Here is a 20,469-nt window from a genome sequence, read left to right on the forward strand (position 1 = left end):
TTATGGATACATATGAATTTTAAAAATAATTAAAAATAATAATAATCGGACAACCTAACCCGAAAACAAAGATTTGGGCTGAGTTGGTTTGCTAGTAGAGTAGCTTGAGTCACTAACTCAACTAACCCGAAATCAAGTTAGTTTAAAAGATTTCTCAATTCCAACTCGACCCATATTTTTTTAAAAATAAAATTATTATCAAACAAATATTAAATTTAAACATTTGTCGAACTTTAAATGGCTAAATATCATCATTATTAGGCGGTGGGAGATCCGAGAGATCGGATCAGATGTTGTCGTGATCACTCAAGTAAATTCTACACCCTACCTGTAAAGCAGTTATTGGCCGCAGGATCTTAATCTGACGTGGAGCCTTACAAGCCGTGAGATATAAAGTGGGACGCACGTGACTATTTGAAAAGTTGGGCCCCGCAGAATTTAAATGGCCCTAATTTTACCGGTCAGCTGACCGAGTTTAATGCTGTTTTCTTTTTCTTATTTATTTATTTATTTAAATTAAGGTAATTAGATTTAAAGTTCCAACATTTATCGACCATTTATGACTTAATTACCCTTTTTAGTTACAAGTTAATAGGTTTTGATAATTTAATTTTTAATTTTTAGGTGATTTTTAAAAGAACTAAAATCTAAAATTAATAAAATAAAAAAAAATGCAATTAAAAGATACTTGTTGATGGGCTTTACTATCAAATGGGCTCAATTGATGTGCATTCGTTTTGGAGCCCATGGGCCTATCTCATGTTTGGGCCTGTAAGCATATTGGGTGCTATAGAAAGATAATTGACCCATTGCAAGAAAAATAATAATAAAATAATAAAAATTTGTATAATTGAGGATTTTCTTTTAATTGAGAAATAATAAATGTAAAATTATATATTGGAAAATCTGCCGCCGGTGTTCACGACGATACGCACTGACCATGGCCGCAGCGACTGCGAGCATTGGAGCTCTGTGGAGCCTAAGAAGAGCAACTCTATCTTCCAGTTTCCGAACTCCCCTTGCTGTTAATCTCAGCAAGGTCTCATTCCACGAGGCCCGGTTTCCCTCTTCTCCATCTTCTCCTCTTGGCGCCTCAGGTTTCGATTCGCTTCTTATCTATTGATTGTTCTTAGAGAAAAGTGTGAATTAGTATTGTTTAGTGAGCGGATTTGTCCTTGAATTGCACTGTGATTGCTGCTATGATCAAAATAATCGATCAATTAGTTCAGGAGATAATGAGTTTTGTATTGCGTATCAATTGGAATTCATTTTCCGTTTATAAACTTGTCTTTTATTAGCTAAATTTTGATTTCGAATGTATTGTACATGAAATAGATGAAAGTACTCTGTTTTAGTTCTTCTTGATGAAATCCTGGATGTTAACCCAAGTGTTGTTGCTTAAATTTTTCAATATTTGTAAGTTGTTCATTGTCGCAATTTCGTTTCAGGAATGTGCCAATTAGTGCAAGCTGTAAAGGGAGACATTGATGTTTTACTCAATGGAGTTGGAGATAAAGGTGTTATTGTAGATGTGAAACATATTCTTGTTATGGTATTGAATCCTGAAAAACTTTCACTGACATGTTAGTATTTAAGACTAGAGCCTTACAAGTTTATTGTTCGTCGTCTTTTTTATCCATCTGCAAAGATTTAAGAAGGTTGGATCTTCAAGTTTCTAGAAAATTAAAGGGAAACAGGCAGTCCTTTTTCTTCCCCTTTTATGTTGATGAAGCTCATATAAAAAGTAGAAAGTGAGGGATGATTCTGGTTCTTCGCTCTTTTTGGTTTCGTTTAGGCCAAACGTTCGTTATCAAGACGAGAAGTTCTCCATACAAACTTTCTCACTCCACCTGTGGTGAAAGAGTCGATGCTAGCCATTCAAAAACTAGCTGACGTGAAAGCAATAGCGCAGGGAGGATATCCAGAGGTGTGTTATGTTTTTTCAGTTGGGGATTGTGTTTATGATTCTAAGATCTATTGCTGATACCACACTTCTTTCAAGTTGGCAAAATGTTTAGGCAGAGCGCTGTCGGATTTCTGTTGGGCATGCTGATGAACTAACAAGTGATCCAGACATCGTTTCGGCATTGAGGTATTGTTCTTTATTCTTTCACATCAGTGCATTTTAATTGAGCTTTCGAGTAAAATCCGTTGTTCTTTGGTCGTTCCTTCGTTTTAAGGGTTTTTTTTGTTTCTCTTATTTTTATTCAACAGATTTTATTAATTTNGTATCACAGGAAATTTTGTGTTTCACACCTGCACACATGGGGACTTCCTTGGAGCAATTCTTGGCACAGGCATTGCTAGGGAAAAGCTTGGTGATATCATACTCCAGGTATTAGTATGTCCGCTATTTAGTAGAATTAAAACTGTTTGTTCTTATTCTTACTGCACATTTGATGCTTCGTGCGTATTGCTATTGTTGGTTTCACTTTACGGATTTGTGTTCTTATAAGGACTGTTTGAATTTGTAACTCGATAAGTATCATAAATGTGTTTCACTTTGGTCATCTGTGCATTAGTTTTATGCTGAGAAGGTAAAAATTTCTTTGGCAAATCCCAAAAATTGATGGTAAAATTGTGTTTTGGGTTATCATGCTCTTGCTGCCTCCTGACTATGTTCAGAATTTTGATCAAAACTGATAAAATTTATCTTTCAATCTCTCCGTGTGGAGCAAAACTTTTTGCAAAAGATTCAATTTAGGTTTGTGTAAATTTTTTAGGTTTTCAATAAAAGACTGTGATAAAGCTATCATGGGCCAGATTTATTTTATTCTCTTATACCTTGCAGGAAGAGAAGGGAGCTCAAGTAGTTATTGTTCCAGAACTCGTCGACTTCCTTGTATCATCACTGCGCAAGGTAGTGTCGTTATCTTTGGCGGTTGCTTCTAACACGATCATACAGAAATTAACATGAGAATGGAAATATGTTTACCCTGCATGGTCTAACAGAGCAATTCAAACTATTTTTAAATTTGCTTCATTGATCTCTTTATATGTTTTGGCATTCTTAATTTCAGGTTGGCAATGTCACGGTTTCTTGTACGAGGATTCCGTTGACAGATCTCGATTATGAACCACCGAAGTATGAAGTTATATCAATAACATTTCATATTGGTTTCCATGTTTATTTTAATGTAGTATTTTCTTATTTCATTTACAGGACTAAGACATTTAAAACCATTGAGGCATCTCTTAGGGTTGATGCTCTAGCAAGTGCTGGATTCAAGATTTCACGGTCTAAACTAGTGGATTTCATCAGGTACACAGGCTTCTACTAACCTATTAATTTTCCACATTGTGATAATTTCTAGCATGGAATGAATCAATTATCTATTTTTGTATATTATTGAACAAAAATAATTGCACTGTTCCTTCAGAATTTCATTCTTGGAAAGTATCATAATGATCCAAGAAAAGGGTTTCGAGTTTTTTGAGTGATCAATTTGAAGAACTATTTTATAGGTTCCAAACCCGGAAAAGAATAGGAAAGACTTATGACAAAGTTTATGCATTGTTGAATCCTTACGCCATCGTGCTTCTCCCTTGTTACCTATTTTTACTAGCGGAATAGAGTTGACTTAATCCATAGGTTTACACCTTTTGCTCATTTGCCTGTTTGACTTTAATTACTCTGAAATTTCAGGCATCATTTTAAAGTACAAGTAGATAGTTAAATGGTGCCATCATATGGTAATGTATAATAACAGACAACTTTGTCAAAGTTTCTAGGAAATAGGGTATTGCAATGTCTTATCTCCTATTTCTTTTGTGAAAGTATATGAACCTGAAATTGTTACATGAGCAGTGGCGGTGATGTACGTGTCAATTGGACGACGATTACTAAAAATGGAACCATACTAAAGACTGGTGATATTGTTTCTGTTAGTGGGAAAGGGAGACTAAAGGTGAGATTCTCAATTCAGTAGAAACCAAAACTAGTTGCACTTAGTTTTTCGAGCTTAGCATTTCTGACTTCTGGTTGTTTTCCTCGTATTCAGATTGGCGAAATAAATCCTACCAAGAAGGGAAAATTCGCCATCGAGCTTATCAAGTACGTGTAAGCTCTGGCGTATTGGATCGTTCGGAGTTGAACTGGGTAAAGATTGTCAGAATCTCCCTCGAGGTCGAACATCAAGGAAGCATGAGAATAATTAAAGTAAGTCATTGTTCAACATGACATTAATCTAATTGTACATGTTAAAATCAGAACGCCCATTCATCCATTTGTAATTTATTAACCAAATAGACACAAATCTCAATGAAAATCTTAAACTTTTGGTTTCAGGTAGTGATTTGAACACAGTTGAATAGTTGTTCAAAGGAGTACCTAATGATCCAAACTGAAATTTGATGCTGAAATGGTGTATGGAGTGTCTGTTATTTGCTTTACTTCCAGTACTTGAAAAGTGAATAACTGGCATTTTAGACTTAAAAGAACAGAGGGGAAACTTGCTGAGTGAACAGTTTCTTAGGGTTAAGTTTGGCAGAAATTGTCCGTTTTGACATGTTACGAATTCCATGAGTCTCACAGTTTTAAAACATGTCTATCTCACAGTTTTAAAACATGTCTGTTAGAGAGAAGTTTCCACACCCTTAAAAGGAATGTTTCATTCCCCTCTCCAACCGATGAGTTTTCACAATTCACCTTCTTGGAGGCCAGCGTTGAAACACTGCCGGATGTTTGGCTTTGATATCATTTGTAACAACTTAAGCCCACTGCTAACAAATATTGTCTGCTTTGACCCGTTACGTATTACTATCAGTCTCATAGTTTTAAAACGTGTTTGTTAGGAGAGGTTTTCACACCGTTGTAAGAAATAGTTCGTTCATCTCTCTGATTTGAAGTCCCACAATTTCTTACTTTCATGTACGAAAACTATGCAACAAGGGTATTGTTAAGATAAAGCTATTGTCAAATAATTTCAATCGAATTTTAGGTTTTTTTAATCAAAATTCCTACTCGTATTTCAATCAATAGTTAATTTTCAAATATCAGCCTTCAGGATTTTCATAAATTTTCATCAAAATAATAATTCAAAAAGAGCTGTTTGTTTTCATTGTCCACAAATTTTGATATAAAGATATATATTTTTAGTTTCATCAGATTAGAGAGAAATTCTCAGAAGGTCCACATATACGCACCCAAATCGGCGGAACCGATAGTCCTCGAATCCTCCGGCGACGGAGCACCACCGCACCCATCCACGTCAGCGGCACCGGAGAGGAGATGAACCAGCGGCGGACTCACAGGGGAGAAGAACGGCGCCTGCAGATTCTCCTGGATGCTCCGAAGGTTCGGGAAGGCCGAGACGGACAGATTAGGACCGCCACCAGCCGGGAAGCTTGCGGCGGGGTAGCTCAGGTTGTTGGTGGAGAAACAGGTCACGTGCAGCTCGTGCTCCCTTTGATCGTCGAGAGAGCTGCCTTCGCGGTTGGCGAAGGCAGAGGTGCTGATACTGGTGTCGGCAGCAGCGGAGAGGTAGGGAGATGAATCGAGAAGAGGAGGCAGAGACACCGAGGAAGGGGAAGTGGGTTCGGGATCACGGCGAGTTTTCTTCATCACGCCGCCGTGCATGGCGGCGCTGGTTTTCTTGAAAACTCTGGATATCACCCATTCATCCTGCGTTTCATATTTTACATGTGCGTTACTATTTAGTAAAGTTTACGGTCATAAATGTGATGCCAAACTTTATAATATGAACACCGAACTGTTCTAATTCAATCTTTGCCTCCTATTTCATTCTTCATTTTCACAAAATTATCTATTTATTTTTGTCACCATTATTTAATAGATAATTTCTATTTTTTTTATAATATAATATCTATTAAAAAAATGAAAAAATCACTAATAAAAGGCTATTGGGGCGGGAATAGGGGTCGGGATCAAGGACGGGGATAGGAAATAATCCTCATTCCCGTTCCCATTTAGCTAAAGAAGAGAATTTTCTCCTCACTCCCTCCCTCGTTCTCCATTTAAACGGAGATTCCCACCTTGTTCATACCAAAATTGAATGGGAAGGGACATAAACATAAATTTCATTTATGAAATTATAATTATTCTCAAAATATTAAAACCTCTCCATTGAAATTGGTCCTCCATCCAAATAATGTGTGTATAAATTATAATAAATGTACTGAAATATTTATAATAAATCTTTAATTATTTCACCTACTATACCATTATTTATTAATATATATATATAAAGAATTAATTTAAGGATCAACGTCGACGGCGACTGGTGGCCGCCGTCGTCTTCAACCAAAAACAAAGGGGAGAGAGAGAGAGGAAAAGAGAGGAACCTTGGAAGAGGCGGCGGAGAGAAAATGGTAAGCGAACTTTCCGGCGAGGCGAAACTCATGCATAACCCAATGGGTTTTTTGGCCTTTCGGAGCCCTGCCGGTGTAAAAGACGAGGGTCTTCTTCATCCCGACGACGGAGTTTGTTTTAGAGCTGGTTATTTCTCTGTCTTTTCCGGTGGCCTTCCAGTAGCCGGCCTCCGTCGCCCGGTTCGTTCTCAGGCCGGTTGGGTACTTCCGGTCTCGTAGGCTGAAGAAATACCACTCTTTCTCTCCCATTACTGCTTTCTCTGTAATTCCTCTCTCTTAGTAAGACTTTCTTTTTTTAATTACTATATTTAAAAATATTTTTTTTTTATTTTTTTATTTATTTTTACGAATATTTTTATAATTGAAGCTCAAATAAAGTAGTTTTTTAAAAATAAATTTGATTAATAATTCAAATAGATAAAAATCATGATTAAAAAAAAATAATTAAATAGACTACCCAAAGAAACTATAATTTTTAAAATTTAAATATTTATTGCAATCTCGTCCTTGAACCTTTTATTTTATCTACAATTAACCCTTTAAATTTCGAAATTTTACAATCACATCCTTAAATTTTTTAATAATTAACCAGTTTGGTAATTCTCTCTATTTTTTAAAATAAAATTAAAGTACTTGCGTACATTATGCTTAGATTTGATGACTATGATGTCATGTTAAAATATAAATAATCAAAAAATAACGGTCTATCATTGAAAATTTAGGAAGAAAAATGCTAGAAAGAGAATAAAAGAGCTGACCAGGGAGGTCCCAAGGCTCGGACTTGTTGAGGTCGACATAGGCTATGGCGGGTGATGAGAAATGGGAGTCCAACACCTTCTTCAAAAGGTAATGAGCTATCAGCTCTTCGTCCGTCGGGTGGAACCGGAACCCCGGCGCTAGGTACCCGTTGTTCGAGCTCCGGTGGACGCTGCCGTCCATGGTGGTTGATCGGAGTATAGCTAGAGAGAGAGAGAGAGGTTTAGGGAATGACAGAGAAATGAAGTTGATAATTCAACACTTTATACCCTAAAGTCGCCATGCTTTTATCCATTTATTTTTCAGATATATATATATATATATATATATTAAATGTTTTTTTAAAAATTATACGAGTCAAAATTGGTTGTCATATATTACCATGTCCGTAATATAATGGTGAGATACAATAACAATCTCGTTTTGTATGTCGTCTACGATAATAATTAGGTTGTAATGTAGATTAAGGTAGGACATTAAAAGTCAACGTCGGTCAACATATGATATTAAAAGTGATTGTCTGTCACAAAAAAAGATCGCGACATCATAGAATTAGCTTTTAATATCACGAAAATTTTCATTTATTTCTGAATCTTTTTCCCATTTAGACTGAGAAATTGTTTTTAAAATAGTAAATGTGAGGGACGAGATAAAGATATCTCTCGTTGAGCTAAATGGGGACGAGGAGAGATTTTTTTTTTCCATCCTCGTCCTCGACCTTGCCAAATATCCGTCCTACTTCTCAGGTGAGCACGTGGATGAGAATACAATTCTGTTCTTAGCCCCATTTAGCTAATAGGAAAAATTACTCTCTGTGTTATTTCCTATTCTTCGTTTTAAACGAAAATTTCTTATAAAATTTGGTACGAGTTATTACCTTTGCTAATTAAATGGATATCTTTAGTTCGGTAATCGACCCCGATTTTGTGAGAATATACATGACGGCCATAGACGGCTGACTTTTACTCTTCTGCGGCTGTGCTACGGCGCGTAATGGCCGAAGTTATCACCGGAGCTTTATTATTGTTATTGTTATTATTATTATTATTTATTTGAAATAAATGAGTCCGGATCAGATACAGCCCTGACTACTCTGTCCCGCAGATGAACTGTGTGCATAATAACTGTACGGCTACGATCTTCAGACATTTCTGATCGTGGGGCCCAATAATAATTGGGAATTTCCTTAAAAAAAAAAAAAAAAAAACACAGAATTTGTTTCTGCCTTATGATCAATTTCACAGCATCTTGTATGTGTATCTAAATGCTTCTGTTTGGTCATGGAGATAGTGTACACCGAGTCTGGATTTCATGGTCCCTTATTCGGACTTGGGTTGAGCTATTAAACATGGACTTTTGGTTCAATCTCGAGTATTAATCCTATTCTTTGATTTTTGTTGGGTTAGATCACAATTGAACCACTTATTTGGATTAAACTTTCGATCATGGTACATTAGATCGAACCACTTTATGAATACACACGACATTAAAATTTTATTGAAGCTAGTTTTTGTTTCTTTAAACCTCGAACATATCTTTAGATATTTGAAAAAATGTTAACCTAAGTTATTGTATTAATTTTCTAAAAATGTGTTCGAGTACGAATAAAGATTTGATTAAATATAGGGATTGAAAAATATTATTAAAAATTAATAATAATTTAGAAAAATTTGTGAAAGCAATTGGCGCCCATGGCCTAATGGATAAGGCGTCTGACTTCTAATCAGGCGAGTGTGGGTTCGAGTCCCACTGGGCGTGTGTTATTATTATTATTATTTTTATCTTCTCTCATATTTTGGGATTAGGTTCGAATCCCACTGGGCGTGTGTGTCATTATTATTATTTTTTTTCCTTTATGATTTTACTTTTTTAAAAAAAATATTGGAGTTAATAGCTTAAAGCATGTAGCTAATTGATTACTTGGTGGAAGCGCCTATGGCCTAATGGATAAGGCATCTGACTTCTAATCAGGCAATTGTGGGTTCGAGTCCCATTGGGCGTGTATTTTTTTTTTTTTTTAAATTTTTTGGAGTTAATAGTTTAATGGCCTAATGGATAAGACATTTGACTTCTAATTGGGCGATGTGGGTTCGAGTCTGGCGATTCCCATTGGGTGTGTGTATTTAGTGCCCATGGCTTTAATGGATAAATGCATATGACTTCTAATCTGGCGATTGTTGGGCTCGAGTCTACTAATCGGGATGGAAATAAAGAAAATTATGTATCAAGGTTGATACATTTTCAATAGGTGCATCGGTCCTAACACAGTTTAAGATATGTTAAAATTTAGGCACTTTTCAGATACTTACAAGTTACTTTCAGTGGATGCATTATGTGTCAAGGAAAGTCTTTCTACTGACACACGCACGTTACATCTGTATATCTTCTCTTGATCCATCTATACCAACGAGTAGTTAAAAACAAAAACAAACCCAAAATAAACGTTCCCTAAAATGACAATATCTGATCGAAAAATATCTCCCGTTCAAATTTTGTCGACTCAAATACAAAATGGATAGCAAGGGAGAAAAAGGGGGAGAAATAGAGATAGATAGAGGGTATTACAACATAACCTCTTTTTCCTATTTCTCTTAATTAGCTACACCATGGATCCTCCCTCCCAAAATGGCTCACCTTTTGATATCATCCAAACAAAGAGAGTTTGAAGAAACCCTAAACCAAGAACATTGAAATCAATGGAAGCATGCCATGACCTGAAATTTCTAATCTTTTCATCTCTAAAACTATGGCATGTTGCAGGCCATTAGGGTTCTTGATAGGCCTACCATTTGCCCTTCTTTCCTTATCTCTCTCCTTCATTGGTTCTCTTCTTTTCATCTTTTTGTAAGTTTCTTTTCTTTTTCGTTATCGTTCTATTCTAACCCGTTTTTTCAATTTTTCGTTCTGATATCATGTCGAGAAACACAAACACGAACAAAAACAAACCCTAATTTTCTCGAAATGCATGCTCCCGTTCTTCGTCGTCTACGATTAGGGTTTTAGCATTTTTGTTGGTTTGAATGCATGCTCCCGTTTTTCGTGTCTACAATTAGGGTTTTATCTTGCATTTTTGTTGGTTCGACATCATGTCGAGAAACACAAACACGAAAAAAAACAAACCCTAATTTACTCGAAATGCATCCTCCCGTTCTTCGTGTCTACGATTAGGGTTTTATCTTGCATTTTTGTTGGTTCGATACGATTTTGATTAATGTTTGTATGGTTTTTGATGATTTGGGTAGGTCCCTTTTGAGCTGCATTTGCCCTTGCTGTGTGTGTGTTGCAATACTTATAAGTTTCTCAATCACCCTTGTGAAGCTTCCCATCAATGTAATTATTTGGTTCACTGATATGATTCCTTTTTAGGGTTTTAGGCCAAATGAAAAGCTAATTCAATGGGAATATTGTTGAATGTTGTTGTAAAATGGATGATGGAATGAAAAGATATGAGATTTTCTTTAGTTTTTTCGGGAAGCGTAACGAAGCTAATGCGCTCGATCTGCACCTTATTGAACTGTAAATTCACAGCGGCTTATAAAATAAAGGAGACTGCATATCGGTGTCGTGCTTGTCACACGCACTTTAATACTCGAGGCAACGAGGTAAAAATGTAACAAGCTTTTAGGTTTAGAGGATCGAGGATCGAATTACTTCTAATAGCGTTATCATAAACTATTGATATGAGGGTTGACCCACGATTTCCCCCTAATGACTCGTTGAGCTGTGAATTTGCAAAGTGCATGCCCTATAGGTCAGCTCGAGCCAAGGTGGGGTTTTGAGCTTCTTGGCTGAATACTCCGTTTATTAGAGCCCTAATATAAATTAAGTTGATTAAATAATCTAAATTACTAAAAAAATGAATTAAATTAGAAATTTAGCCTATAAAATTTAATTTTTTTTAATCGTGTTCCAATTTAATTTCAATAAATTTAAAAATTATATTTATTGAGTTATCTTCTCTATAAATTTTAAAAACATAAATTAATAAAATTAGATAATAATTACATAAAGTTAAAAAGTTTAAGATTTATTAAATAAATTAATTAATTAATGTTAAATTACAAACTCGTCCCTATATTTTTTTGAAAATTAAAATTTTTGTTTATATATTTTGATAAAATTTTAATTTTTAAGAAAATATTGACTAAATTTTAAAAACTATTTTTTAATTAAAAAAAAAATAGAAACACGCGCCAAGAAGCCCACGGCCCACTGGCTCAGTCTCTCTGTATACGAGAAATTTCAGTATGAAGTTCTCTCTCTGAGAGGGAAAATATCACAGAAATATGAACGCAAATGTTGAAGCTCGACCTTCAATTTTCATGGCGACTCGGGGAGATTTTACGAGAGCAGCCGGAAAGCTCTCTAAATGATTTCTAGGGTTCGTTTTCTAGATAGATCCGTATTGGTTATCAATTGGTGAGTTCCTTTCCCTACTGCTTTGTGTTAATGTTTGAATGCCCCCGTATTTGTCTCGTTGGAATGATAATTTGATGAAGTTGAGGTTTCTTTGAGTTTTGCTAGACCGTAAGTTTAGGACGTTGTTTGTGTCGTCAATTCTATTTGTGATTTTTGTCGTGCGATGTCCTCCGGATCTGTTTCTTCGTCATTGAAGCAGAGTGGTAATCGATCGAGAATGAGTGTAGCGATCGAGGCTCTTTTTTCCTGTAGATTCTCCCTTGAGGTTTAATTCTGAATTCCTTTCTTTTTTATTTTGGAAATCTTTCTCCTAGACTCATTGAAGGAAGAAGATATACAAATATGGTGCAGAGAAATCAAAATAGGTATTAGTCGATCTGATTAAGAGTATTGATGATGCTGAACGGTTGAAATTATTAATACTCTTCATATGTTTGTTAGCTTTAGCTTCTTAAGATGGTTACATGTATGTAATTGTTAAAACTTGAATGGCCTTTATTTTTAATAAACTCGTACAGTTTATCCTGCTTCAGCTTCTATAGTTGTAGTTTTGTTACTTTTGAGGACTAGGAGTTGCTCACAGAACATGGGATTTGGTGATTGGAAAAGTATTTTCTCGGTGTAACTGCTTGTTGAATGAGTTTATTAAGATGTAGTGACTGGTTTATATCAGCATAATCCTGTTAACTTGTGGTATCTGTGACCCAATGAGTGATTGCTGTGTAAACTTGATCCTTAGTATCTGTTATGTTGAACTTGCATCTGATTTGGGCATGAAATGGATAAGATTAGTGACGTTACAAATGATATCAAAGCTAGACATCGGGTGGTGTGCTAGTGAGAATGCTGAGCTTCGAAGGCGGGTAGACACCGGGCAGTGTGCCAATGAGGATGCTGGGCCGAAGGAGGTGGATTGTGAGATCCCACATCAATTGGAGAGAGGAACGAGTGCCAACAAGGACGCTATGTCCCGAAGGAGGATGTACTGTGAGATCCCACATCGATTAGAGAGGGAAACGAGTGCTAGTGAGTACGCTGGGTCTTGAAGGGGTGGATTGTGAGATCCCACATCGGTGGAGAGGGGAACGAAGCATTGGTGTGGAAACCTCTCCCTAAGAGACCGCATTAGTAATTAAGTCTCTAATGATTCCCTTCACAATGACCATGAAGTGAACGTTCACTCGTCTCCAAGCACAAGTGGCCTCTCGACTAACTCTGCACTGGTATGTTCTTTTCAATACTGCACTGGTGGTCTAAACATCCTCTCTGATTTGACAAAAAAATATTCTTTTGAATGAATTTGGATCAAATCGGAATAAATGGACTGTGGAGGATCTTCAAATTACTATCTTTTGGGATGTAATCTCTTAGAGGAATTGTACGGTATGAATTCCTTTGATTGAGCTGTCTTGAACGTTCTGAGCCTCAGTTAAAAGTTGTAGGACCCCTTTGTTTTAACAATTTTACTCGAGTTGGATTATTTGGAACACTGGTTGGTGAAAGGTACTGCATGTCTTCTTCAATACTGCACTGGCTATGACTCAATTCAGATGTGACACCTTACCAAAAATGAATACGACAGCATGGACATGAGGACATGTCATATGAACATGACTTGATCATAGTGTGTTTAGTTGGCTAGAACATAGAGATTAGGGGTGGAGGCTAAACTAAAAAACTCGATCAAATTGCTCAATTCAGGTCTAGTTCATTTCAACTAGTTATATATTCTTGAAGTCGACCACAATCTTCAGTTTGGGCGTGTTCGCTTATCGTTTCAATTGAGTTGTTCACGAGCTAGTACATCCCTGCCTTGAAGTTGGATTGAGCTACATCTTCATAGTCCATACTCCATACGGTTAGTTCAAGAACTTTATATTTGATTCCAACCACTCTTATAATCTTCTAATCAACATTTTTATTTTACATGTTTTTGTTAGTTCAAAAGCAAAGATGCAGCCACCACCACCCAAGGATAGACCTACGGTACGAGATCACTTTGCTAAATATATGATTGTAGTGAAGATAAACCTAAAGCCAAATGTAATTATTGTGATACTATGTACGCATGTCATATAAATAAGAACGGGACAAAGACAGTGAGGTTTCATATCAAGAATTGTTGAAATAAAAGTCTTGTTGATATTACGAGAATGTTCGATGTGCAACATTTAGTGTAGAGAATGCTACGAGACATCTGATTGTTGGGAGAACGTTAGGTGTGCAATTGGAGTAAATTGATCGTTTTAGAAAGTTTGTAGAGGGACCATCACTTTATTGGAATCTAAATTTGTTCTCCTTCTCGAACAACAATTGCTAATGACATTTTACCTATGAATGTCATTCAAAGACAATTTTGAAACCACTTTTTGTTATTTTGTCACTATTCCATGAATCTTACCTTAATTAGAGTGTTGGGCTTATAAAAACGTTTGCTATAATTCACTTTTCAACCTATATTATTATTTTTGTTTTAAATTACTATAGGTATATGTTTATTTATTATGCCAAACAACCGCCTATCTTATTGAAAGATCTTTTCAATAATGATGCTCGTTTAAAGTGTCTAGAACGTGTACAATAATTATTGACATACCTCATTATCCAAACCGAAGGGTTTGTGTCTTAACGGGTAAAAAAAGATTACTCTGGATTTTGTTGATGACATCTTACATTTATGATGCATGCCCCACCTAATCAATACGCCCTACCTAATTTTTTCTTTTCCATTACTTCTATGGTCGTGTGTAATAGCCCAAGTCTAAGGTCATCACTTAACCCGTTACGTATTGTTGTTAGTCTCGTGATTTTAAAACACGTATTGTCGTTAGTCTCGTAATTTTAAAACACGTTTATTACAGATAGATTTTTACATCCTTATAAGAATCACAGACTTAACGGACTTAATTTATAATTTCCTGTTGTAGGACCACGTGCAAGTTGTTGCATATATATTTCCCCTGCAATTCCACAAATCAGAAACGGCAAGAACAAACAAAATGGCAGAAACCCAATTATCAAAGCTCCATATTGCCATGTTCCCATGGTTTGCCGCCGGCCACATGACTCCATTTCTTCATATCTCCAACGAGCTCGCCGCCAGAGGCCACAAAATCACCTTCCTTTTGCCCTCCAAAGCGCTCCCTCTTTTACAAAATCTAAATCTTCACCCAAATCTCATCTCCTTCCATTTTTTGACGGTTCCCCATGTCTCCGGCCTCCCTCCGGCGACGGAAACCGCCTCTGATATACCCATTTCTCTTACCCCCTTGCTCGCCTCTGCTTTCGACATGACTCGGCCGCAGGTGGCGGAGATCCTCTGTTCTGCCTGCCCTGATGTCGTTTTCTATGATTTTGCGTATTGGGTCCCTGAAATCGCTGCGCCCCTGCGGATCAAATCGGTTAGTTTTACTGTTGTCAGTGCTGCGTCGATTGCTGTTATTGCTTATCCGGGAAGAAGGGTGACCGTTGATGACCCGATTACGGAGGAGGAGCTTAGGAAGCCGCCGCCTGGTTATCCGTCGTCCACCGTCGTCCTCCGTGGCTGCCGTGAAGCGCGGTCGCTGCTCTTCTTGTCCATGCCGTTCGGCGAAGGTATTTGTTCCTAATTTTTAATGAGTAAAATTATATACCTTTGATCTTTGATTAAATTTAGTTTTAGTTTAATTCGACTTTTGAAATTTCAAATGGGTTTCAAATTTGGTTCTTTTGTACCAAAAAAAGAGCTCGATCGAGCGCTCTTGCCCCGAGATGAACGAGGCTAAGAGATCTCTTGAAACTGTGGGGTGATAAAATGCATCCATACTAGAGAGTTCCACCCGATAGGGACGTGCCCTGCGAGCAATAATGGACATTGGATCTAGAAATTACAATCTAACATGAGCCAATAATTTATCAGAGCATTTATTACGAGCCAACCTGAGCCAATAATTTATCTGAGCATTTATATTCATCCCACTTTCACACTAACTTGTGATAGTACTTCTTTGAAATTTTAATAATTCAGATGATATAATATTAAATAAAATTTTAAGAATAAAATTGAAGGAGCTATACTTAAATTGATTGTTATATCATGTCAAATTTAAAATCCATCTATTTATATTTTCAGGAGGTATAACGTTTCACGAGAGACTAATGACGTCATACAGGAACAGCGACGCAATAGCAATACGAACATGCGAAGAAATCGAAGGCAATTTCTGCAGCTACTTAGCAAAGCAATTCCAAAAGAAGCTATTACTAACCGGGCCACTCATGGCAACACCAAACAAGACGACGACAACAACGACACCAACAACATCGTGTTTGGACGAAAAATGGGAGAAATGGCTCGACCAATTCGAACCAAAAACAGTAATTTTCTGCGCATTTGGAAGCCAATTAACCTTAGAAAAGGACCAACTCCAAGAACTTGTGTTGGGAATAGAACAAACTAGGCTGCCATTTTTGGTAGCTCTAAAGCCACCAACAGGGTCAAACTCCATTGAAGAAGCACTACCAGAAGGGTTCGAAGAAAGGGTGAGAGAAAGAGGAGCCATTTATGGCGGTTGGGTTCAGCAGCCATTAATTCTAAAGCACCCATCGGTTGGTTGCTTTGTGAGCCATTGTGGGTTCGGTTCGATGTGGGAGTCATTGATGAGTGACCCTCAAATTGTGCTGATTCCGAGCCTTGGTGACCAAATATTGAACGCAAGGCTGCTGGCTCAAGAGCTCCAAGTGGGCGTGGAAGTGAAGAAGAGGGAAGAGGATGGGAAGTTCACGAGCCAAAGTGTGAGGGAAGCCATTGAGTCAGTGATGCTTGTGGAAGCAGGTGGCGTTGGTGAAATGGTCAAGAAAAACCATAAAAAATGGAACCACATTTTGACTAACCCTGGCTTCATGGATGCTTATATTCACAATTTTGTCAATGATTTGCAAAATGGTTGGACCTAGAACGCACCCATTTGGCTCATTTGGCTCGAATCCGAGGGTCGAGACGTTTAATTTGTATAGTTTCCAGTTCATAGCGGTCTAAGTTTTAGAGTTTTTGTTTTTTAATCTCTTTTTATTTTTATTCTTTATTTTTCTAGTTAGATGTGGTTCAGAAAATTAAATGAATTTCTTATTTATTTATTTATTATTACCCTATTTACGAGATTATATATATAAGAAAGAGGTCAATTTTAAAAAAATGACTAAATTAATAAAAAAAAATTTAAAAATATCTATAAGTCAGGTGAGAAGCTAAACACCATAGATTTGAGGCTCATATTCTCCGGTGGAGTCGCCATAGATTTGAGGCTCATATTCTCCAGTGGAGTCGCGAGCAGTAGCGGGTGCATTTTGTTTGGCACTGCTTGCCACATCACCACGAGGAGAAAAAGGGGCTATTGGTGGGTGTAGCGGATTTGCTTGCCACATCACCACGAGGAGAAAAAGGGGCTACTGGTGGGTGTAGCGGATTTGATTATCCATTGCTCAGGAATGCGGTTCAAAAATACTCATTAAATTTTTAAATAAATTAATTAATTTTAAAAAAATTATGAATATTTTTGAGACGGATATAAATTTTTAATTTTTAATTTTTTTATTAATTTAGAAAAAAAAAAATCTTTAGGAGAATGAAGTGGATGGTAGTGGATGGATAGGTTGGGGGGGAAATGATGAAATCTTTGGGAATCCAGTCTCTCCATAGTTGCAGTCTCCCAAACCCATCAAATTCCAGGCGCCATATCCATTAACCCTCCTCAAATGTTGCACACCATCAACCTTCTCTCCTCCTCCAATTTCCCTCTCTCTCTCTCTCTAACCCACAGTCTCCTTCTCTCTCCTCCGCCCTTCTCCACTCTCCACCGACCCATTACCTCCCCCTCTGTTCTCCCCCTCCGAACTCAGCAATGCTTCTGCTTCCCCCAATTCTCTGAACTCTCCGCCGCCGCCGCCGCCGACGATGGCCCAATTGAACTCCCATCCACCATTTTTGCTACCACTGATGACCCTTCTTCTATCCAAGTCGCTACCAGTGTTCTCCTTACTGGGGCTATCTCCGTCTTCCTCTTTCGCTCCCTTCGCCGCCGTGCCAAGCGGGTTAAAGAGCTGGTACCCTTTACTGCATTTCTTTTTTAAGTTTTGACTCTTTGGAATACACGTTTTGTGATTGTTTTAGTCTAGGAATGAATTGGGGTTCTGCTGCTTTCTTATTCCTTTGCCTTGTTTTTTTGCACGCCATGTGTTTGAAGAAAGTCTTCATAGAAACTGCCTGCGGTTTCTAAGTTGTTCACTATAGGGTTCAACTCGGTATCAAATTTGTTATGATGTAATTGGGGTCTTATGTATTCTTAGTCTAGTGCCTAGTAGAGTAGTTAGATGAACATGCAAAATTCATTTGAAGTGGTGGCTGGCCATGGCTACCTAGATATAGGAGCTGTTTGTTCATCTGCATTGTCTTCCGGCCTCTTTTTTGACCCTCAAGGAAGTCATATCAGTTACGAAGAAGCTGAAATATTGGATGGGGACAATTGACTATGGTAGTTGTGAGATCCCACGTCAGTTGTAGAGGGGAATGAAGCATTTTTATAAGGGTGTGGAAACCTCTCCCTAACAAACGCGTTTCCAAATTGTGAGGCTGACGCCGATATGTAACGGGTCAAAGCGGACAATATCTGCTAGTAGTGAGCTTGGGCTGTTACAAATGGTATTAGAGCTAGACACTGAGCGGTGTGCCAGCGAGGACGCTGGGCCTTGAAGGGGGGTTAATTGTGAGATCCCACATCGGTTGTAGAGGGGAACGAAACATTTTTTACAAGGGTATGGAAACCTCTTCCTAACAAACACGTTTCTAAACTGTGAGGTTGTCGGCGTTACGTAGTAGGCCAAAGCGAACAATATTTGCTAGTGGTGAGTTTGGGTTATTACAAATGGTATCAAAGTTACGCACCGAGCGGTGTGCCAATAAGTACGTTGGGCCCCAAAGAGGGGTGGATTGTGAGATCTCACATCGGTTGGAGAGGAGAACAAAACATTGTTTTTTACAAGGGTGTGGAAACTTCTCCCTAACAAACGCGTTCTAAAACCATGAGGCTGACGACGATATGTAACGGACGAAAACAGACAATATCTACTATTGGTGGGTTTGGACTGTTTATGTCTTCCGGCCTCTTTTTTTCCCTCAAGGAAGTCACATCAGTTAAGAAGAAGTTGAAAATATTGGATGGGAGACAATTGATTATGGTAGAGATTTACTAATTATATGGACTGTTCATGCCTCAATGTTGAAACATCTTTGAAGGATATATTTAGATTCTGGAATCATAATATGTTGGCTGTAAGATTTGGCGGTGAGGGTGAATCAGAGAATGTTTGAATGGAACTGTCTTAGATTTGGAAAAAACAATATTCATCTTTGTCCTCTAAGCGTTCACTTTGGAGTTCTATCTTTCACTATAATTCCAATGTAATAATCATTTGCTGGGCTGCTTTCTTTTTATGAACATGATGGTTCTTTGAATTGATTTCTTTTGTTCCCATATAACAATTGGAAGTTCTATGACTTTTTGTGCCCATTTTAGAAATTCAGGTCTGCTGGAGTAAAGAAATCTCTAAAGGAGGAAGCAATGGAGAGCTTGAAAGCAATTAGTACAGGTCCAATTGAATCAAAGTCTAAACCTTCACCCATACAAACATTCTTGGGAGCTATAGCAGCCGGTGTTATTGCATTGATCTTATATAAGTTCACCACTACCATTGAAGCTGCTCTGAACCGACAGACTGTGTCCGATAACTTCTCGGTATGCTCTTGTGGTTACTTCATCCTTATATATGTTTCGATTATTTCGTTGTCATTTCTGATCTGGACAGCTAATGGTAATATGATTTGAGCTAGAAATAGTTGAACAAGTGTTGCTTGTTTTTCACTAAGAGAACTATTGGATTAATATCTTGTAAATTGCACCAATAACAAACAAGAAAATTTGAAACCTTTGTGGATTGATGTTCTGCTACTTTTCTGTTCTTTTAGGTTCGACAGCTGACGATAACGATAAGGTAACTTCCTCGCCTTGTTCTAACATATCTTGAAGTTAGATGAAACATTAGCGACCGATTCTTATCTCGTATTTGCAGAACTATCGTGAATGGAATATGCTACCTCGCGACATTTGTTTTCGGAATCAATGCTGTTGGTTTATTCCTTTACTCTGGTCAGTTGGCATTAAACTCTGTCATGGAAGAAGGTTCTGAAGATAAAGAACCTGCAACTAAAGGTGATAAGCAAGTTAGCTCGCCGAACTCAACCGTTGAAACGACCCTCGATGGCACCGAATCAAGCAGCAGCAAAGATGATCAAAGTTGAAGTAACTTGCAGTGATGGAAGAGAATCCGCATGGGTAAGATTTTGGCTGTTTTGGTTGCCATTTGTGAATGCTATCTGCTTTGATTGATAGTGCATTTTTAGTATCATCTTCTTCATTTTGAGTAGCTCTCTGTCATCTGTGATTATTATTATATGGGTATATACACAGAGAAAATATAGTCTATGATTAGGCAGCAATCTGCACAATATATTAATGCTCTGCTGACACTAAACTATGGATGAACAATGTATTTTAGCAACTGACGACCTCCCGACTTTCCTTTGCATCCCCCTACTACATGGCTACGTTATCTACTTGAGTCAAAGTATTGCTAAGAGAGGACTATCTCCATAGGTCAACACGAGTTTATTGAGCATTCACTCACATTCTTCTTAAGAAAATTTCTAGGTTGCTTAAAAGAAGGTGAACCTTGTTGGTAGAGGTAGTAACTTGTTCTTTTAAACCTTTTTTAACCATCATATCTCTAGGATTGCTTTCATTTGAAAATGATCTCGGTTCATTTATGAATCACTACTTTATCCAAAGCCGAGACACTCTTAAGATTGCAGTTGCACCAAACACCAAAAAGTGACCCATATTTTAAAAGTTTTAGTTTTGAACTTTGGAAAGA

The 20,469-nt window shown here is 37.4% G+C and overlaps 4 protein-coding genes and 2 non-coding genes across 11 annotated transcripts; 5 read left to right on the top strand and 1 right to left on the bottom strand.

Annotated features, from left to right (window-relative positions):
- Positions 1 to 904: 904 nt before the first annotated feature.
- On the top strand, positions 905 to 5,219 carry LOC111811761 (putative RNA-binding protein YlmH). Of its 4 annotated transcripts, none has more exons than XR_002817629.1 (11): positions 905 to 1,097; positions 1,449 to 1,552; positions 1,796 to 1,927; positions 2,019 to 2,091; positions 2,229 to 2,335; positions 2,792 to 2,860; positions 3,021 to 3,085; positions 3,164 to 3,262; positions 3,809 to 3,908; positions 4,002 to 4,159; positions 5,099 to 5,219. XR_002817629.1 is itself a non-coding variant. In XM_023698827.1 (10 exons), the coding sequence occupies exons 1-10, from the start codon at positions 941 to 943 to the stop codon at positions 4,062 to 4,064; spliced, it is 969 nt and encodes a 322-aa protein (XP_023554595.1). In that variant the 5' UTR covers positions 905 to 940; the 3' UTR covers positions 4,065 to 4,287. The 4 variants fall into 4 exon arrangements, 2 of the variants coding, with proteins under 2 accessions (XP_023554595.1, XP_023554736.1); XR_002817618.1 differs by lacking the exon at positions 5,099 to 5,219 and adding an exon at positions 4,289 to 4,730; XM_023698827.1 differs by lacking the exon at positions 5,099 to 5,219 and having other exon boundaries at positions 4,002 to 4,287.
- Positions 5,099 to 7,269, bottom strand: LOC111803201 (protein CUP-SHAPED COTYLEDON 2-like). The gene is made up of 3 exons (XM_023687506.1): positions 7,089 to 7,269; positions 6,304 to 6,590; positions 5,099 to 5,623 (listed from the first exon to the last, which is right to left on the bottom strand). The coding sequence occupies exons 1-3, from the start codon at positions 7,267 to 7,269 to the stop codon at positions 5,123 to 5,125; spliced, it is 969 nt and encodes a 322-aa protein (XP_023543274.1). The 3' UTR covers positions 5,099 to 5,122.
- Positions 7,270 to 8,771: 1,502 nt separating this feature from the next.
- TRNAR-UCU lies at positions 8,772 to 8,844 on the top strand. The gene has a single exon. It is a non-coding gene; the product is annotated as a tRNA-Arg (tRNA).
- A 171-nt stretch (positions 8,845 to 9,015) lies between these two features.
- Positions 9,016 to 9,088, top strand: TRNAR-UCU. The gene has a single exon. It is a non-coding gene; the product is annotated as a tRNA-Arg (tRNA).
- Positions 9,089 to 11,304: 2,216 nt separating this feature from the next.
- Positions 11,305 to 16,578, top strand: LOC111801735 (UDP-glycosyltransferase 79B6-like). 3 transcript variants are annotated; one of them, XM_023685871.1, is made up of 5 exons: positions 11,305 to 11,505; positions 11,820 to 13,363; positions 13,446 to 13,491; positions 14,433 to 15,099; positions 15,617 to 16,578. In XM_023685871.1, the coding sequence occupies exons 3-5, from the start codon at positions 13,459 to 13,461 to the stop codon at positions 16,438 to 16,440; spliced, it is 1,524 nt and encodes a 507-aa protein (XP_023541639.1). In that variant the 5' UTR covers positions 11,305 to 11,505; positions 11,820 to 13,363; positions 13,446 to 13,458; the 3' UTR covers positions 16,441 to 16,578. The 3 variants fall into 3 exon arrangements, with proteins under 3 accessions (XP_023541639.1, XP_023541648.1, XP_023541631.1); XM_023685880.1 differs by having other exon boundaries at positions 13,207 to 13,363; XM_023685863.1 differs by having other exon boundaries at positions 11,305 to 13,363.
- A 541-nt stretch (positions 16,579 to 17,119) lies between these two features.
- LOC111797135 lies at positions 17,120 to 20,097 on the top strand. Its single transcript, XM_023680052.1, has 4 exons — positions 17,120 to 17,586; positions 19,056 to 19,274; positions 19,505 to 19,530; positions 19,609 to 20,097. The coding sequence occupies exons 1-4, from the start codon at positions 17,239 to 17,241 to the stop codon at positions 19,835 to 19,837; spliced, it is 822 nt and encodes a 273-aa protein (XP_023535820.1). The 5' UTR covers positions 17,120 to 17,238; the 3' UTR covers positions 19,838 to 20,097.
- The last annotated feature ends 372 nt before the right edge of the window (positions 20,098 to 20,469 follow it).

Source organism: Cucurbita pepo, chromosome LG01 (assembly GCF_002806865.2).
Source record: "Cucurbita pepo subsp. pepo cultivar mu-cu-16 chromosome LG01, ASM280686v2, whole genome shotgun sequence".
NCBI classification, from domain to species: Eukaryota; Viridiplantae; Streptophyta; class Magnoliopsida; order Cucurbitales; family Cucurbitaceae; genus Cucurbita; species Cucurbita pepo.

Coding starts and splice junctions, on each gene's coding strand:
- LOC111811761 (XM_023698827.1), top strand. CDS start 941: ATGGCCGCAGCGACTGCGAGCATTGGAGCTCTGTGGAGCCTAAGAAGA. Junction 2,336..2,791: donor TTGGTGATATCATACTCCAG/GTATTAGTATGT, acceptor TATACCTTGCAG/GAAGAGAAGGGAGCTCAAGT. Junction 2,861..3,020: donor TTGTATCATCACTGCGCAAG/GTAGTGTCGTTA, acceptor TCTTAATTTCAG/GTTGGCAATGTCACGGTTTC.
- LOC111803201 (XM_023687506.1), bottom strand. CDS start 7,269: ATGGACGGCAGCGTCCACCGGAGCTCGAACAACGGGTACCTAGCGCCG. Junction 6,591..7,088: donor CGAGCCTTGGGACCTCCCTG/GTCAGCTCTTTT, acceptor GAGGAATTACAG/AGAAAGCAGTAATGGGAGAG. Junction 5,624..6,303: donor TCTCCGCCGCCTCTTCCAAG/GTTCCTCTCTTT, acceptor TATGAAACGCAG/GATGAATGGGTGATATCCAG.
- LOC111801735 (XM_023685863.1), top strand. CDS start 13,459: ATGCAGCCACCACCACCCAAGGATAGACCTACG. Junction 13,492..14,432: donor CACCCAAGGATAGACCTACG/GTACGAGATCAC, acceptor TTCCTGTTGTAG/GACCACGTGCAAGTTGTTGC. Junction 15,100..15,616: donor GTCCATGCCGTTCGGCGAAG/GTATTTGTTCCT, acceptor TTATATTTTCAG/GAGGTATAACGTTTCACGAG.
- LOC111797135 (XM_023680052.1), top strand. CDS start 17,239: ATGTTGCACACCATCAACCTTCTCTCCTCCTCCAATTTCCCTCTCTCT. Junction 17,587..19,055: donor CCAAGCGGGTTAAAGAGCTG/GTACCCTTTACT, acceptor TGCCCATTTTAG/AAATTCAGGTCTGCTGGAGT. Junction 19,275..19,504: donor CTGTGTCCGATAACTTCTCG/GTATGCTCTTGT, acceptor CTGTTCTTTTAG/GTTCGACAGCTGACGATAAC.